Consider the following 19423-nt stretch of genomic DNA (forward strand, 5'->3'; position numbering starts at 1 on the left):
GAAAGCTTCTCTTGCAGTCAGTCAAACATTTATCCCAGTTTCCAGGTTAATGCCAAAAAATCCATTCTATATTGTCTATAGACTCCCTATGACAATGCAAATACAGTACAAGATGTGGTTGGCAAAAAGATTTTTACATGGCTATTGCCAAAAATGGCCATAAAATATTGATGAGATGTAATAATTTACTAACTCTTTAATTAAACGTAAAGCTTGCAGAGAGAAAAATGGCTGAATGCAGCGTACATTAAGCTATTTGTAAGCATGGAGGGAGACAAGCGACAACTGAGTTAGGATCCTTATGCAGGTTTCATTCAGGATCGTGGTCAGACAGGCAATGATCAACAACAGGCGCAAACGGGTACAAACAAGGCAATCCGGAGGCATTGTCAGATAACAGGTATGGTCAGTACAGGTGGCAAGCAGGGTAAACAATAAAACTAAGCAAGGGTCACAACACATGGAAATTATACCAGGAAACGCTTTGTAATGTTACAGGGTAACCTAACAAGACTCATGCCATGAGAGTCACAAAGTGAGTCCTATATATGTGTGTGTAATCAGTCCATCACAGTCAGCTGTGTGAGTCTAATCAAAGGAAATTTGGAACAGGTGTGTGTGCGTAATGCATGACAAGACTTGTAGTCCATGTGAATGTGAAGGTTCTATGAGGGTTAGATCGCTGGGGATCGTGACACTATTATATAGTCAAAAGATAATGACAAAGACCCAAGAACAGCAGCCGAAAATAAGTGTAGTTAACTCAAAATTTACTAAAAGTTAATTCTGCTCATTTGAAAAGAGTTTTTAACTCAGTGTTGAAGGTAATGAGTTAATTAAATACCTCAATACTTAACCTAAATGGAGTAAGTTCACAGTACTCGTATAGATTAATTTTTTTAACTCAAATGGTTTGTTTCAATGGGTTTTCTCAAATGGTTTGAGTTGCCTTACAGTAGTGAGTTGGTTTGAGTTCTCTTCATTTATTGGGTTTTACTGTGCTCAAATTGCTTTGTTTACTCAAATGGATTAAGTTCACAGTACTCTTTAAGATTCGTTTTTGAACTTAGATGATTTGTTGCAATCGGTTTCCTCAAACGGTTTGAAATTCTTTAACTTTCTTGGTTTTACAGTGTACTTACTAATAGTCAATATGACTTGTAGTACCTGGATGCGCCTGTATTATTAGTTTCAGTGGAATAACATACCTTGGAACAGGGGTGTCCATGTTCAGTCCTGGAGGGCCGTTGTCCTGCAGATTTTAGCTCCAACTTGCCTCAATACACCTGCAAGCATGCTTATAGAAAGCCCTGTAAGAGCTTGATTAGCTAGCCCAGGTGTGTCTGATTGGGGTTGGAACTAAACTTTGCAGAACACTGACCCTCCTGGACCAAGTTTGGGCACCCCTGCCTCAGAATGTCATGATTGACCAATCAGAATCAAGCATTCCATCATAACACTGCAATTTTGTATTAACATCTCTATCAGCATTATGCTTCTGAATTGCAGAGCTTGTACAAACTCATCCACATCACTATGTTTCCTAACTGCTGTTTTCTCATTGCTGCCTTTTATTGTTCTCCATTTATTTTGTTAGTAAGAGAAAAGCATTTTGACGAATAGTTGATGTCTGCAAAAGTATTTTCAAATTCTTTTTACTTCTAGTCAAAGGACGACACATTTTTCTTATCGGAGCTCTAAATATGGTACTGACTGCAATCTATTGTACTTATTGGCCAGTGATTTGGCTAATAAAAAGTTTTCTGAATTCTACACAAAGCGGCATTAATATATATGAATTACATATTATAGGTTACTCTCTCTTCTGTAAAAAATCTGATCTGAGCAACACTAATCAAGAAAGTCAACTAAATTTGCAATGAAAGTTCAAAATAATTAATATGGGGAATTAAATGTGTCTCCTGCATTGAGTCCAAACAGAAGCCGCAGTCGTAATGATGATGGATGGCTGCCTGCACCCTTGGCATTTCACATCAGCATAAAGCTCCCACATTACGTGTGCACCAGGGACCCGCTGGGACAGGCAGACTCCCTCTCGGGGCTCTGCTGAAGAGAGCCTGTCTCATCACTTATGTGGAGCAGTATAAAAAGAATGGGAAATAACGCTGAGGCCTAATCAAGGACCCTCATCAGTGGAGCCGGTGGCATTTTTCCTGCTTTCGGCAAACGAAACAAACTCAATTACCATTAGAAAGCTGCCCCTCTAATGCGGGCGAACAATGGCAGGCACTTGATGGATCCACGCGGACCGTTAGCGTCTGCCTTCCTAAAGCAGTCACTCAAACTTCAGCGTGCGGGCCTTCTAATGGCCGAGATAACGGTGACTCATTACGATGTCATATCCTTCATGCCTGACTTCTTGTCAACCCAGACAAAGACCTGATACACGCTCCGGGTTAGCAGCCAATCAAATTGTTGGAAAATAAGCAGGAGCCATTTTACATTTTGGCTCTGTATAGACAGCGTTTGAGATTGACTGACAGGGAAAGACTGTGGGAAAGGACACTGAATGTATAATTTGGAATATATAACAGATCTTCAAACTATTGGGTTGACTTCCAGCATTGAATGTATGTTGATGTGACAGTACAGAGGTGCACAAATCCTCTTTCGATCATTTTGTCCTTCAGAAATATAGTGCATGAGAAAAGAAACTCTCTCTTTGGTATGTTATTTACAGTGGCAGTATCAACATCAGCTATTTTGCAGTTCAATGCGCATGACGTTCGATCTTATACTAATACAATACTACATTTATGAAATCTACATATAAACAGCATTAAAATGAAACAATATTTCAAAATAAAAGCAATATTCCTGCTAATAAAACAAAAAGGTACCGATATTGCTAAGATCATATGCTTTACTGCTGTTTTCAGTGATTTTTCTTTTGTTTATTCTGATATTGAGAGGATAGAGTGCAGCACATTCAGTATTTTTATATTCATCTAAATGTCACTTTCAGCAGTGAGATTGTGTTAGGATATCTGTATATCACTGAAAACACATCACTGCCATCAGCTAGCTCTCTGCAACTCTCAAATGGTCGCCCACAGAAGCTAAGCAGGGCTGCTAAAATCCTTTTACGCAAGGCAAACTGTTGATTATTCCCGCTTCTTCTATGATCATTTGCCAAATTATAGGCAAGTTTTCATCAGTTATGACATTAAATCTCCTAGAGCCCACATAACATCAATCAAAGACAGAAAGAAAGGAAGTGTGCATATAAATGACACAGGCATATCTAATAGCTCATAGTAACATGTGATAGCTACCTCTTTGCAAATAATTTTGAGCATAGCATAGGTGTCGTTAAGATTACACAAAGTAATGAAGGCTTTGGAGTTACTAATAATGTCAACCCAGGCTCACTCTGATTACGTACCCCTATATACATTTCTGGAGAGAGCAAAATATGTCCCAAGAGCAGTTTTTGTTTTCACAAATCCACCAGAAGCCGCTGTGTACACTTTTTTAGATCTCAAATTTCTCTTGCGAGTGCTATTTATGACTGCTGTTCTTACGTAAATCCACCAGAGGCCGCTGTTGACTGCCTGAATGACCAACCAACCGATTCCCTCACCTTCCCCCTTCCCTAATCACAATCAATAGTGTTTTTAAAAAAGCATGATTGACCCGCCCACCCCTTTCCTAAACCCAACTGCAGTATTTAATAAAGCAATCCAGAAAAATCCAACTCCGCTCTATGTCTCAAGTCCACCGACGTACGTGACGAGCTATCGGTCAAACTGGTAACAGTGGAAAAGCCAACCATACGGAGGTAAGCAGTCAGCTGGTTAGCAAAAAAAGGAATGGCATCACACCGCCCCATAGTGTTTGTTTTAAAGATGACATGCAGCCATACGTAACTCTGGCTACATAATTCGTGATCTCCAGAAATCTATATAGGCCTACATTTTCAGAATGGATCTGTGTTGAATAACATTTGAGGAAAGTGTGACCATTTATTTTAAATGGTGATCAAAACTTACTGTATTTATCTGTGCATTAAATTATGCTATTTTACACATTTTAGCTAGACAGAATGAAAAATGTCAACAGGCCATGAAATGAAATGCTTCAGTTAACAAATGGTTAAATACTTTATTATATTTATGATTATTTGGCCATCAGAAGTAGAATGAACTTCCTCCATTTTGTGGTTCACTGTGCATACAACTTTAAGCCACATAAAAGAGGAAACCACACTTCTGGAAACTTGTTATTTTATGAAATAACAGCACAAGACTTCAACTTCATTAAGCCTTTCATTACATCCTGCAAAATGATTTCATTATATGAAAATTACGAAATACGAATGTCTTTACATGTGTTTCTTTATGCGTGTTTGCTTAATCATAGGTTTTAATATCATATGAGTATATAATATGAATACAATATTAAAACTTCTGACAGTTTGGCAGTTTGTTAGAATGTTAGTACTATTGTGGAAAAAGGAATATATTTTAATTATTTTTGTCTCTTTTTCTTTTCATTAAACAATTGTATTTGTATTGCTTAAAGGTGATATATTAACTGAACTTCTTTTGTTGAGTGTGATATGCTTTGCATACTAATGAAGCATTTTTGCAAAAGTAGATGAAGCTGATAGAAATGCAAAGACCTGATTTTCTAAAATTAACTTGAGCTCTGCAGCTAAACGTCCTGTCAGCAGAAATGTGTTGAAACTGAACACAGAATATTTGCAGTTGAGAAAGTCTTATGCTTTTAATGGTGTGCAGAAAATTCGTGGAGAAAGAGGACGTATGTATGGGTGCAGCCAATGGAGGACTGGAGAATGATTGACAAGTGACGAATTCCACTACACTCCAAAATCCACCTGTTAATATCAGCTATGTATAAAAGCTTGAATCAGGAAATGAAAGTTGTTGCGCACCTCCTGAATGTAACTTTTGCATACAAACAGAATTCTGTGAATCAAATTATTCATTTGTATCCAGTAAATTACTAATATGTTTGACCCTGAAGAAAAACCTTTCCTGACCTTTTTTATTGAACACGCATGAAATTGATTAAATATTCCAACATTATTAAAGTCAAGGTCAAATTTGCAGTCCTTAAAAATAAATAATTTTGGAGGTATTTTAAAATGACAAATCTAAAAATATATATATCTTACTGTCTACTGTCTAATTTTTTGTGTTAGGGTTAGGGTTCTAAAGGGTTAAGTGTTTTAAATAACTGAGTACTTAAAAAAAACACACACACATATATATATATATATATATATATATATATATATATATATATATATATATATATATATATATATATATATATATATATATATATATATATATATATATATATATATAATACTGATAAACATTTGCAAGAATATAGCTCCTTAAGAGACACATAACCCATATAAAGCTGATGACGGAAGCAAAAAGTGCATTTTTCAAGAAGATTACCTTTAACAACTGGGAGTGTAGAACAATGCATTTCCCTGACAAGCTAATTGTTGGGTCTGTCTTTTGCATACAAACATAATGGACCACAAAATGACTTCTGTCACGTCGCTTCAATTGCTCCGACAATTAAAACCTCAGGTGGGAGAAATTGCTCTGAGAGAGGCAGGGGAAGTAAACGACAGAGGGGAGGGAAAAGTTGCCTGACAGTTTAGCAACATAATAGTTTTTAGCTGGCTTGCCTGCTGAGTTTGGCTTTTCTGAAGATGCAGAACAAAGCAACCATGATGAAGAATCTTGACAGGCTGGTAGTTAGAACCATTCTCTAATATAGAAGAATGTCTGACACTGTGTGCGTTCAATATCTGTTTGATTTAAATGAACCTGTGAATCACATGCCATTGAGCAATTGAATACTAGAGTAATTAAGAGCATTTGCTTCCCCTAAATCATAATGCAAGTCTTCTGTGCTTGATGATCTGACAATGGAATGAGAAGTTTTGAAGTATCCAAAGTATTTTTTTCAGATAATAATAAAGGGAAAAAACTCCTTCCAACTCAGCTTACAGCATTTATAACATTATTTGTTACATTATGCAAATAAATAAATAAATGTTAATTAAAATCAGTGTTAGTCTACCAAAAATTGGTTTCTCCCCCCCGTCTGAAGTTCAGAAGAAACATTGTTAAAGTGCTTTCTATAAATCAAGCATATGATCAGCTGAGGACAAAAAGAAGGAAGACGAGGACCTCTCTTCCAAAAAATAAAAAATAAATAAAAATAAAAACATTTAATTTCTTTATATATTTATTTGTGCTTTTAAATAATAAATAATAATAGAAATAATAATACTAAAAAATATATAAATAATGTTCTTTATATAAATATTTGATTTTGGCCATACAATAAAAATATTTTTGTTTGTTTTTGTTTTATCAGTTATTAATGTTTAGCAGTTTAATAGCGACCTAAGCAATATTTAATAAGTTTAAACTTTGTACTTCAATGTCAGGACAGACCCATACACAGCTGCTAGATGGTGCCACTAAGTCGATTAGTTCTCTTGTGTCCACAGAATATATTTTTTTCCTGTAATTTAGTCAAATCTTTATTCCATGTGATAAATAAACAACTAAAATATAAAACAAGTCTTTTTAGATAGTGTATGTGACGTTTCAGCTCAAAATACCTACAAAAATGAGACTGTGCTCTTTTTAAAAGAGGGTGGAGCTAAAAACGCCAATGCATCAGCAGAGCAGCTGATTCAAAAAAGAAGGCAGACAACAGTGACAACAGACGGAGACTACAGTGTTTATTTGTGCATCTTAAAATTTCACATTTATTATCCTCTTAGTCACTGATATTATCTTTAGCAGGCGAAAACTCTAGTAGTACTCAGGTCTGTTTATGCTAATGAGGGAGAGATTGTCACTAATGGGCGGGGCTAAACCCCTCTGATGACAGGTACAAGTGGCTAATATCAATCAAAGTGTTTTGCAGACTGTTTTTATCAAGTGATGTTATAAAAAATATAGTTAATTAATTTTTATCATTAGAGGCTGGCTGTATTCAAAGACTGCTGCCACATAACTGCATTTAAAACACTTATAAAAGGGATTTTTGAGTGGGACAGGGCTGCGGGATGGACGGCTGTATGTACTAGGTCGCTAACCCAAAGTTTCTTGCATGATTTTAAGCAACAGGAGGCATATCTGATAGCAGAATTAATCTAATTAAATATACTGCTTAGTTATCATACCACTGATATGATTTTAAAGACCTTGTTTTAAGGTTGAAAAAATATATGTAGTGCTGCTATAAACTTATAGGAAATATCAACAAAATAAAACAAATTTTGTTTTACTCAAACACATGACTTTATTTTTTAAATATTTCATTCATTCATTCATTCATTCGCCACAGCGGAATGAACTGCCAAATTATCCACTATATGTTTTATAGAGCGGATGCCCTTCCCAACCCAACACTGGGAAACACCCATACACTCTTGCATACACACATACGCTACAGCCAATTTAGTTTATTCAATTCACCAATAGCACATGTCTTTGGACTTGTGGGGGAAACCAGAGCAGCCAGAGGAAACCCACGCCTACACGGTGAGAACATGCAATCTCTACACAGAAACGCCAACTGACCCAGCTGGGGCTCGAACCAGTGATCTTCTTATTGTAAGGTGATCATGGTACACACTGCACCACCGTGACGCCGTTCTAAATATTAACATGACTAGTGTAATAATAATAATAATTATAATAATACATTTCTTGAGCTGCAACTATTTATCAATCTTGTAAATAAACTCTACCCTTATTTTAAGTTCAACATTCTGTAACGTAAGAGAACATAGTGACATTCTAACTTCCTATAACATGGAAGTTCCTTTTATACATAAATGCAAAAACTATTACTACAGACAAAGAGACATCAGGAGAACAAAACGTCCACCTCAGAAGAGATATCAGATACTCAGGTTTACTTATAAGCTTTTACAAATACGGATTCATAGTTAACACGCGGTAGCCATTTAAACAGCACTGGAAATGTACGGGTTTGTGAACAATGGTATGGACAAAGGTTCATCGATGGAATCAGATGACAGAATAGAGCAGATAGTAGATATCTACATCACTGCAGAGGCTGTAAGAAACATGAAGCATGGCAATAATACAAAGGACTTTGACACTCAAATATCAGAAACTCAAACACCTCAACACACAGGTAACTCAGATACATTTACTTTACACAGTTAAAATAAACTTAAATTAAAAAAGTTATGTAATTGTATTGTTTGCCATCTTTAGGAAGAAATTCTGTCAAAAACAGAAGCTCCAAAGCAGCTCTAGTGTGTTTGGTGTTGCTGTGTTTTCTTCTGCTGACTGCAGTCATAGTGCTGGGTGTCTTCATCTATACAAACAACACAAACTACACTGAAGAGAGACGCCAGCTACGAACCAACATCACCAACATCACAGAAGACAGAGACAAGTTCCTAACAATCATTACCAACATCACAGAAGATAGAAAACAGTTACTAAGCAACATCACCAACCTCACAGAAGAGAGAAATCAGTTAGTAACCAGCAATACCAACCTCAAAGAAAAAAGAAATCAGTTAGTAACCAACATTACCAACCTCAGCAAAGAGAGAACACAGTTACTAACCAACATTACCAACTTCACAGAAGAGAGAAAAGAGTTATTTCAAAACATCAGGAATCTGTCGCTTGTGAATGACCAGCTAAAATTAAAGAATCATAATCTGCTGAAAAAAATTCACATTGTTGGTAAAGTTTTTTTTTTTAATCTGTGTAATATTTTTTTCTGTACAGCAAGCCTTGTTAAAACATGCTGGAGAAGGCTGTGGTATCTTTGAGCGTACATTTATATATATAAGTCTGAGTATGATCTGCTAGTTGAGTATAAATGGGAATAAAACGCTGTACTTGTTCTGTTAACAGATGGTTGGACTTATAATCAGTCCAGTTTTTATTACAAGTCCAGTATAACAAAGACCTTGAATGCGAGCAGAAGTGACTGTATAGCGAGAGGAGCAGATCTGATCATTATAAACAACTCAGAGGAACAAGTGAGTTAGAGATTGTGTTTGTGTGCATGTCTATGCTTGTTGTGTTTATACGATAAGTGAGTGATGATCAGATGGCACACAATGTTCAGTTTCTGATATTAATCTGCAATTGTCTCATGTGTTCAGGATTTTGTTAAGAGAATGTCTGGTGGTGCTGCAGTCTGGATTGGTCTGAATGACATTGTTGCTGAAGGCACATGGAGATGGGTTGATGGCAGCACACTGAACTCTGGGTAAGAAATCACAAAACTGAACTAATTATTGTCTGATGATTCTCTCAGTCATTTTCATAACATGCAGAAAGCAGCACTGAACTTCTGATTCTGATTTGTAGTTTGAGGCTCTGGGTATCTGAAACTAGAGAACCAAATGGAGGCACAGGAGAGAACTGTGTTGTGTCTGTTGGTAAAGCGTCAGAATGGCCTACTTTATCAGGATGGCTTGATATCTCATGTGACAGAGCATTTCAGTGGATTTGTGAGATGAATATTACACAACTCATGCACAACTTAAGTGATAACTGACTTACCTGTACATGTAAAGCAGTGTTTCTCATCCCTGATCCTCATGGATCTATTTTCTTTTAATCAGTTCAGTCTGATATGCTAAATTACAGACTCAAAATGTATGTTTTCATCCAACCATAATCACCTTATGAAACTGACTTTTTCCTGCCATATTATATGAGATTCATGTCCACCTTTTATTATTCAGTTATACATCATCAGGCTGATATGATTAATCCTCTAGCATATGAAACTCAACTATTGTATAGTCTTAGGATGTACTGTAAACTGTTCAATTTGGAAGATAATTCACAAACATCTGCCATGGACATACAACCTTCGAAGGTTATCACATGATCATTGTTATTTGTGCATAGTGTCCACTAATATGGCATCTTACAATATCTAATATGAAACATTGTGACGGTCAAAGTAAATACAGATGTTATGTTCTAGCATGTTTACCATTTATTTGTAACATATTTTTTAACACGTAAAAACATTGAAAATATTATAAATAATTTATGTTGCTCCTGAATGCAGTATTTTAGGGTAAACACACAATAGTGTTTTAGTACATTGACTGCTTCTTCTCTTTATTATGTTGTTTCACATGTTCCCTGTTGAAAATAATAATAAAAAATACACAGAATATAAGTAAACAAGCCTATGTTACAACTTATTTGTGTTTAATTGATGAACATGGACAGACCATATTCGGAACATATTTACAGACAGAAATAGGCTAATACAAATTTAGCTTCAACCACAACAAACAAACAAACAAACAAACAAACAAGAAAACAAACAAACAAACAAACATTTAATTTCACCACATGGTCAAACATGCATGGTAGAATATTTTAGCAAATAAAAAAAGTAACCTTGTTGACTTTAACTATGGTGATGTGCATCCTTAAACCACGACAGAAACGATACATTCGACTGGACAAAATGTTTCCATTATGGAGGCTTCCAGTGTAAATAAATTACTGTTGCTTTGGTTGAGTAGATAAATATACATTTATTGGCCTTTTAAAATTAGTTTTAGCTATAGATTTTATGGGAGAGATGCAAAGGCATATGGAGGGGTTAAATCATCTATAATAAAATAGCATTTAAACGAAACATACACTCTTTTCCAACTAGAATCATGGCAGATCATCTTGTAGAATCCACTTTGCATAACACTTACAAACGAATTAGAACCAACATCTAAAGGGATAAGAGAAACTTGCAAAATGTGCAGAGTGGTGAAGCGTGAGGTGTAGCATTGAGAAATGCTGTGATTCTTCATACTCAAAGTTTGGTGATGAGAAATTCATCCCTGCAGTGTTTACAAATACCTTAGGTTTCTATCAACAGAAAATGACCAGTGTTGGGTTTAATGCATTACAAGTAATGTGAGTTACTTAATAAAATTACTTTTCTAAGTAATCAGTAAACTAACACATTACTTTTAACAATTAAGTAATAATTGATTAACTTTTCCAAAAAAATGTAACTTGTGTTACTTTTTTAATTAATTAATTAAGATGGTTTTAAATAGTTTGCTGAAATAAAATTAGTGTAATCGTGTTAAATCACACTCAATGGAGAATCAGCTCCCTGCAGAAACAGACAGAAACCAAGATGGCAGAACCTTTTATTTGTGTGATGGAAGTATTCTCATTATTCTGATCAACATCCCAATCCCGTGACCCATGGATTGTCTGTATGTGTATTCGGAGCCAATGAGCGACAGACTTTTAAAATAAATGAATGAATGAATAAAAATGTTATAAATAAAATCAAATAATTGTATTTGTTATTTATTTAACACATTAAAGCTATAATAACGTTAGCTTGTCCAGACCTGCCATATACACTTCAAACAATAACGTGTGTCTGATATCAGTTCATGATTTAACTGTGTTTCACAATTTGACTTCTCAGGTATTTGTGAAGAATATTTCAGTTAATGATAAATTCTGGATTGGTCTGACAGTGAAGTAAAAGACAGCTGGAAAGGTTGATGGCAGCAAAGTGACTTCTGGCTTTATCAATGACTATAATTTTATACATATTTACCTGACAAAATAGTAATTTATTTATACAATGAAGACAACAACAATAACAACAATAACAATAATAATAATAATAATAATAATAATAATAATAATAATAATAATAATAATAATAATAATAATAATAATAATAATAATATTACATTCCTTGATCTGATAATATTTAATAAGCTTGCTACTAAATGCTGCCCTTATTTTAAGTTCAACATTCTGTAATGTAAGAGGATATTGTGAGATTTAGGTTAACTTCCTATTAGATGCAAGTTCCTTCTTTACATACAGTAAATGCAAGGACTATTACTACAGACACACAAAGCGACATCGGGAGAACAAAATGTCCACCTCAGAAGAGAAATCAGTTTACTTATAAGCTTTTACAAATACGGATTCATAGTTAAAACGCGGTAGCCATTTAAACTGAACTGGAAATGTCTGGGGTTGTGAATGACGGTATTGACAAGGGTTTATCGATGGAATCGGGTGACAGAATAGAGAGGACAATAGATATCTACATCACTGCAGAGGCTGTAAGAAACATGAAGCATGGCAATAATACAAAGGACTTTGACACTCAAATATCAGAAACTCAAACACCTCAACACACAGGTAACTCAGATACATTTACTTTACACAGTTAAAATAAACTTAAATGAAAAAAGTTATGTTATTGTATTGTTTGCCATCTTTAGGAAGAAATTCTGTCAAAAACAGAAGCTCCAAAGCAGCTCTAGTGTGTTTGGTGCTGCTGTGTTTTCTTCTGCTGACTGCAGTCATAGTGCTGAGTGTCTTCATCTATACAAACAACACAAACTACACTGAAGAGAGACGCCAGCTACGAACCAACATCGCCAACATCACAGAAAAGAGTAATCAGTTAATACAAAACAACACAAATCTCTTGAATGAGACAGACCAGCTAAAATGGAAGAAGGAAACTCTGCTGAATCAGCTGAAAATAATTCTGACTGCTGGTGAAGTGTTTTTTTTAGTCTATGTCATAATTTTCTATACAAAAGACATTGTCCAAAACATGCTGGAGAATGTTGTGGTGTATTTTAGCATACACTTACATATATCATGACTGGCGGTTGATTGTAAATGGGAATAAAACGCTGTACTTGTTCTGTTAACAGATGGATGGATTTACAATCAGTCCAGTTTTTACTACAAGTCCAGTATATTAAAGACCATGGATGCGAGCAGAAGTGACTGTATAGCGAGAGGAGCAGATCTGATCATAATAAACAACTCAGAGGAACAAGTGAGTTAGAGACTTTGATTCTGTGTCTGTTTGTTTTGTGTTTAGCAGCTGAGTGAGAGATGGTCAATGATCAGTTTCTGATATTAATCTGCAATTGTCTCATGCGCTTAGGATTTTGTCAAGAGAATGTCTGGTGGTGCTGCAGTCTGGATTGGTCTGAATGACATTGTAGCTGAGGGCACATGGACATGGGTTGATGGCAGTGCACTGAACAATAAGTGAGAAATCAGCAAACTGAACTAATTATTATTTAATAAATTATTCTCACAGTCATTATGACAACATGCAGAAAGTAGAACTGAACGTCTGATTCTGATTTGTAGTTTGAGCTTCTGGGCATCTAAAGAACCAAATGGACTCAGAACAGAGAACTGTGCAGTGTCTGCTGAAAAAGTGTCAGAATGGCCTTCTTTGTCAGGGTGGGTTGATATCACATGTGACAGAACATTTCAGTGGATCTGTGAGATGAATATTTCACAACTCATATAAAACTTTAGTGATAACTGACTTACATGTAAAGCAGTGTTTCTCATCCCTGATCCTCATTGTCCTCCAACTGCTGCACATTTTCTTTCTGATTTCTTCAAATCAGTTCAGGCTGATATGCTAAATTACAGACTCAAGCGGAATGTTTCCATCCAACCATAATCACCTTTTTCCTCCCATATTATGTGTTTATTATTCAGTTATACATGAACAGTCCTTGAACATCACTCTAGTACTTAACAGAAGTCTCACTAAAATCAAACATTAAAAAGGCATTTAGGCACCAGCATTATGATCAAGATTCAACAGTTAAGTATGGTGAGATTAATCCTCTAGTATGCAAAACTCAACTAATGAACAGTTTGAGGATGTACTGTAAACTGCTGATATTAGAAAGAAATTTACAAAAAGGACATGCTACCTGCCATGGACATTCTACATTCAAAAGTTATCACTTGATCATGTGCGTCAAAGTGTTGGACTAAGTCAACCAATACAACATCTTACAATATCTACTGTAGTATGAAGCATTGTTATGGTGAAAGTAAGTATGTAATGTTTTAAAATGTTTTACCATTTTACCATCATATATATATATATATAGTTAAAGTCAGAATTATTAGCCCCCCTTTGAATTTTTTTCATTTTCAAATATTTCCCAAATGATGTTTAACAGAGCAAGAAAACTTTTACAGTATGTCTGGTAATATTTTTTCTTCTAGAGAAAGTCTTATATGCAGTTTTTTTTTTTTTGGCTAGAAATAAAAGCATTTTTTTATTTTTTTATTTTTTAGGTCAAAATTATTAGCCTCTTTAAGCTATATATTTTTTGATAGTCTACAGAACAAACCATCATTATACAATAACTTGCCTAATTACCCTAAACTGTCTAGTTAACCCAATTAACCTAGTTAAGCCTTTAAATGTCACTTTAAGCTGTATAGAAGTGTTTTGAAAAATATCTAGTAATTTTACTGTCTAGTTATTTACTGTCATCATGGAAAAGATAAAATAACTCAGTCATTAGAAATGAGTTATTATATATATATATATATATATATATATATATATATATATATATATATATATATATATATATATATATATATATATATATATATATATATATATATATATATATATATATAATAACTCATTTCTAATAACTGACTTATTTTATATATATATAAATTGCATATATATATATATATATATATATATATATATATATATATATATATATATATATATATATATATATATATATATATATATATATATATATATATATATATGTAAACACTTTTTTTAGTGCATTGACTGCTTCTTCTCTTTATTTTGTTGTTTCACATGTTCACTGTTGAATAAAAAAAAAACAGAATATAAACAAATCAGCCTATGTTTCTTCTTATTTGTGCTTAATAGGTGAACATAGACAGAATATATTCAGAACATAATATCAGACAGAAATAGGCTAATATGAATTTAGCATAATAATAATAATAATAATAATCATAAGCATAATCATCATAATCATAATAATCTGTATTTCTCCACAAGGTCAAACAGAAATGACTTTGAAACAGCATTGACTTTAACCAATTATTTAAACTGCAACCTAAACTAGTCTTGTTCTTATGAGAGAACAAACAACACACTTAACACAAGCGGGTTCTTTGTGTTGGATTTAAGCAAATAAAAAAAGTAACCTTGTGGACTTTAACTATGGTGATGTGTGTGCTGCATTCAAGTGGATAAAATTTTTCAACTATGGATAAAAAAAGGTTACAAATCCACCACTGGCCACTTCCAGTGTGAGAACATTACAGATGCTTAGGGGATGTAGATAAATATACATTTATTTACTTTTTAAATGTATTTTTAGGTATACATCTTATGGGAGAGATGCTCTGGCATGTGGAGAGGTAAATAAATTTCAATAATAAATACAATTTAGTGTAAATATCATACTCTAAATGGCATTAGAATGAAACACACTTCCTTCCGACTAGAATCATGGCAGAATATCTTGTTTATCCTGAATCCACTTCACTGGGCAGTTACAGTTGAATTTGAACAAACATCTAAAGGGACAAGAGAAAGTTGCGAGTGGTGAAGTGAGAGGACTAGCAATAAGAAATGCTTCATAATCAAAGTACTGCAGTGATAAGAAATTCAGCTTTACAGTGTTTACAAATACCTTTGGTTCTATCAGCTCTGCCGTGTGGAAGACATTCAAACAGAAAATGACCACATAAGTTTGGTACCTCTCATTTTTCTGTTTTAGTTTACATGAGCGCTGCAGCATGTCTTAGGTCCACTGCAAATTCTCTTGTTGGTTGAAACACATGATGACACCAACTCACTGATACTGATCAACGTCCCACCCATCCTGTGACCCATGAATTGTCTGTTTACGTATTCAAACCCAATAAGCAAAAGATAAAAATAAATAAATAAATAAAAAATGACACTAAATAAAAAAACAAACAATTTGTCACCTTGGAATTATGAGGTTCTATCTGTGTTCTGAATGATTTTGAAATAATGAGCTTCAAAGTTTTTGCATTCCATAGTAAACAGTATGTGTGTAACATTTGTTTTTTTAAATAAAAAGTCTTAAAATGTAAACAACTTATAAAAAAACAACAACCGATAATATAAATAAGTTGTCATTCATTAAGAATATGTCAATAACTCAATTTTAACAAAAATGTCAGATAGAACCTTATAATTCTAAGGTGACAAATTGTTAATTAATTAATGCATTAAAGCTAATACCATGTTAGCCTGGTCAACTCTGATGTGGTTTTTCATTATTATTATTATTATTATTTTTAATGTTTAGTTTTCTCTATTTATATCTATTAGTATGTTATCTATTAGTTAATTTAAAACTGTGTACTTTAGAAAAAAAATACTATATTACATAGATGTTTTTTACGTTTTGAAAGAAACTACAAATCTACATATTGCTAATAATAATAATAATAATAATAATAATAATAATAATAATAATAATAATAACCCAGATGTCTTTTTGCAATGAGTTTCAATTAATTTAAATACAAAGATAAAAACACTTCCACAAAAAAGTTCCTACATGCTTAAATACTTAAATCATTTCCTCAAAATGTATTTATTGCATGACCACTTTCCACAGACAAACACACACAGTTGAAGACCACAACCAAATCTGCTCCAGAAGAGAAAACATAAGAGGTCTATCATCAACGGCACTGAGACTGTTTGAAAGTTTGACTGAAACTGAAAGGATATAACTTGCAAAATGCACAGAAAGGGCAGAGAAAACACTGGCGATATCTATGAAAATCAAGAACGCAATCTGGACAAGGGATCACGGACCACAACGCGATGAGTATCCGGTCATCTGATCTCACCGGTACTGCACATAAATTTGAATATGAAAATATAAAACAAAAAACAACTTGGATAATTCAAAAAAGAGAAAGACAAACCCCTGATGATATCTATGAGAATGATGTTATAAGAAGTTTCTCTGGAAAAGAGATTACAGACTGCAGCGCAACGAAAATCCAGTCATCTGAACTCACAGGTACAGCGATTAATGTTCAATTCATTCCATCACACAACATTATCAAAAATGACTCTGTTTTCATGTTATGTTTATGCATATTATGTTAAATGTTTGTTTATCTCCAGGAAGTGATTTAAGGAGAATGAGAAGCTTCAGATCTGCTACAGGGTGTTTGGTGTTGCTGTGTTTTCTTCTGCTGACTGCAGTTATAGTGCTGAGTGCCTTTATCTATACAAACAACACAAACTACACTGAAGAGAGACGCCAGCTACTAACCAACATCACCAACCTCAAAGAAGACAGAGAGAAGCTACTAACCAACAATACTGACCTTACAGAAAAGAGTAATCAGTTATTGCAAAACAACACAAATTTGTTGAATGAGACAGCTCAGCTTAAATGGAAGAAGGATATTCTTCTGAATCAGCTGAAAGAAATTCAGACTGCTGGTAAAGTGTTTATTTGTCTATGTAATCATTTTCTATACGGAAGACATTGTCAAAAACATGCTGGAGAAGGTTTAAGCATACACTTACATATCATGTCTGAGTACTATCTACATATTTTTGGTTTAGTGTAAATAAGAATATAAAAGCTCTACTTGTTCTGTCAACAGATGGATGGACTTACAATCAGTCCAGTTTTTACTACAAGTCCAATACATCAAAGACCTTGGATGCGAGCAGAAGTGACTGTATAGCGAGAGGAGCAGATCTGATCATCATAAACAACTCAGAGGAACAAGTGAGTTGGAGACTTTGATTCTGTGTCTGTTTGTTTTGTGTTTAGCAGCTGAGTGAGAGATGGTCAATGATCAGTTTCTGATATTAATCTGCAATTGTCTCATGTGCTCAGGATTTTGTGAAGAGAATGTCTGGTGGTGCTGCAGTCTGGATTGGTCTGAATGACATTGTAGCTGAGGGCACATGGACATGGGTTGATGACAGTGCACTGAACAATAAGTGAGAGATCAGCAAACTGAACTAATTATTATTTAATAAATTATTCTCACAGTCATTATGACAACATGCAGAAAGTAGAACTGAACGTCTGATTCTGATTTGTAGTTTGAGCTTCTGGGCACCTGGAGATCCAAATGGACTCAGAACAGAGAACTGTGCAGTGTCTGCTGAAAAAGTGTCACAATGGCCTACTTTATCAGGATGGCTTGATATCTCATGTGACAGAACATTTCAGTGGATCTGTGAGATGAATATTTCACAACTCATATAAAACTTTAGTGATAACTGACTTACATGTAAACCAGTGTTTCTCATCCCTGATTTTTGTAGATCTTCAACTGCTGCACATTTTCTTTTCTTTTCTTCAGGCTGGTATGATTAATTCTCTAATATGCAAAACGCAACTAATGTACAGTTTGAGGATGTACTGTAAACTGCTGAGACTGAAACATAATTCACAATCAAACATAATATCCATGAATATACAACATTCAGATGTTATCATAAGATCATTGCCAGTTGTGCATAGCATTGGGCTGAGTCAACCAATATGGCATCAATATCTAATATGAAACACCATGATGCTCAATGTAAATACAGATGATACGTTCTAGCATGTTTTACCATGTATGTACATTTTTGTTTGTATCATATTTTTTTGTACATGTAAAAAAAAAACATTGAAAATATTATAAATAATTTACCTTGCTACTGAATGCAGTATTTTTAGGGTAAACACACAATAGTGTTTTAGTACATTGACTGCTTCTTCTCTTTATTTTGTTGTTTCACATGTTTGATGTTGAAAACAAATAATGAAAAAAATACACAGAATATAAACAAACAAGCCTATGTTACAACTTATTTGTGTTTAATTACTGAACATGGACAGTCCATATTCAGAACATATCTACAGACAGAAATAGGCTAATACAAATTTAGCATCAACCACAAAACAAACAAACAAACAAACAAACAAACAGACATTTAAATTAATTTGACTTCTCAGGATTTTGTGAAGAATATTTCATTTAATGATATTTCAGTTTCATAAGATGCAAGAAGCAGCACTGATTGTTTAACACTGATCTGTTGATGCAGGTTCTGTAGGATACAATAGATAATTGCGAGATAATTGTAATTGATTTATTCACTGAATGTCAAAAAAACAATAACAATATTTATATAAAATATAATACAAATATTATTTAATAATAATATTTAAATTGAATCAATATTCAAAATGATCACTGTAGCATTACAATTTTCTTATTAAACAATTTCAACATCTGTCAAGCTTAGTCACATCTGAATATTTATAAAAAATAAGCAGGCTAAATAAACAGTGATGTTTCTATAGACCTGACTAATTTTACTTTTATACCAATATTATTTAAGCTGCATTTTCAACTACCACAAATAATCAGGGTTTTAGTTTTAGTTTTATTCAGAACATCAATAAAATATATATTTAATTTATATGTGCAGAATATATAACAAAAGGTTAAGATGCTCAATG

General features: G+C 33.8%; 3 protein-coding genes across 7 annotated transcripts in view; 2 read left to right on the plus strand and 1 right to left on the minus strand.

Moving 5' to 3' along the window:
• The window catches only part of cadm2a (cell adhesion molecule 2a), a 660886-nt gene that overhangs the window by 202631 nt on the left and 438832 nt on the right, over positions 1-19423 (minus strand). The window lies entirely within an intron of this gene.
• Positions 7910-9937, plus strand: LOC130236003 (CD209 antigen-like protein D). Its single transcript, XM_056466537.1, has 5 exons — positions 7910-8196; positions 8280-8762; positions 8937-9064; positions 9191-9297; positions 9399-9937. Exons 1-5 carry the CDS (start codon positions 8019-8021, stop codon positions 9586-9588), a joined length of 1086 nt encoding a protein of 361 aa, XP_056322512.1. The 5' UTR covers positions 7910-8018; the 3' UTR covers positions 9589-9937.
• Positions 11940-13920, plus strand: LOC130236006 (C-type lectin domain family 4 member E-like). The gene is made up of 5 exons (XM_056466540.1): positions 11940-12242; positions 12326-12607; positions 12770-12897; positions 13009-13115; positions 13221-13920. The coding sequence occupies exons 1-5, from the start codon at positions 12065-12067 to the stop codon at positions 13384-13386; spliced, it is 861 nt and encodes a 286-aa protein (XP_056322515.1). The 5' UTR covers positions 11940-12064; the 3' UTR covers positions 13387-13920.

This window comes from Danio aesculapii, chromosome 10 (assembly GCF_903798145.1).
Source record: "Danio aesculapii chromosome 10, fDanAes4.1, whole genome shotgun sequence".
NCBI lineage: Eukaryota > Metazoa > Chordata > Actinopteri > Cypriniformes > Danionidae > Danio > Danio aesculapii.

Bases quoted from the DNA above. Each gene is read 5' to 3' on its own strand.
- LOC130236006 (XM_056466540.1), top strand. From the start codon at position 12,065: ATGTCTGGGGTTGTGAATGACGGTATTGACAAGGGTTTATCGATGGAA. The intron at 12,898-13,008 runs GTGAGTTAGAGA...TCATGCGCTTAG, and splicing joins TAAACAACTCAGAGGAACAA to GATTTTGTCAAGAGAATGTC. The intron at 13,116-13,220 runs GTGAGAAATCAG...TCTGATTTGTAG, and splicing joins GGCAGTGCACTGAACAATAA to TTTGAGCTTCTGGGCATCTA.
- LOC130236003 (XM_056466537.1), top strand. From the start codon at position 8,019: ATGTACGGGTTTGTGAACAATGGTATGGACAAAGGTTCATCGATGGAA. The intron at 8,197-8,279 runs GTAACTCAGATA...TGCCATCTTTAG, and splicing joins TCAAACACCTCAACACACAG to GAAGAAATTCTGTCAAAAAC. The intron at 9,065-9,190 runs GTGAGTTAGAGA...TCATGTGTTCAG, and splicing joins TAAACAACTCAGAGGAACAA to GATTTTGTTAAGAGAATGTC.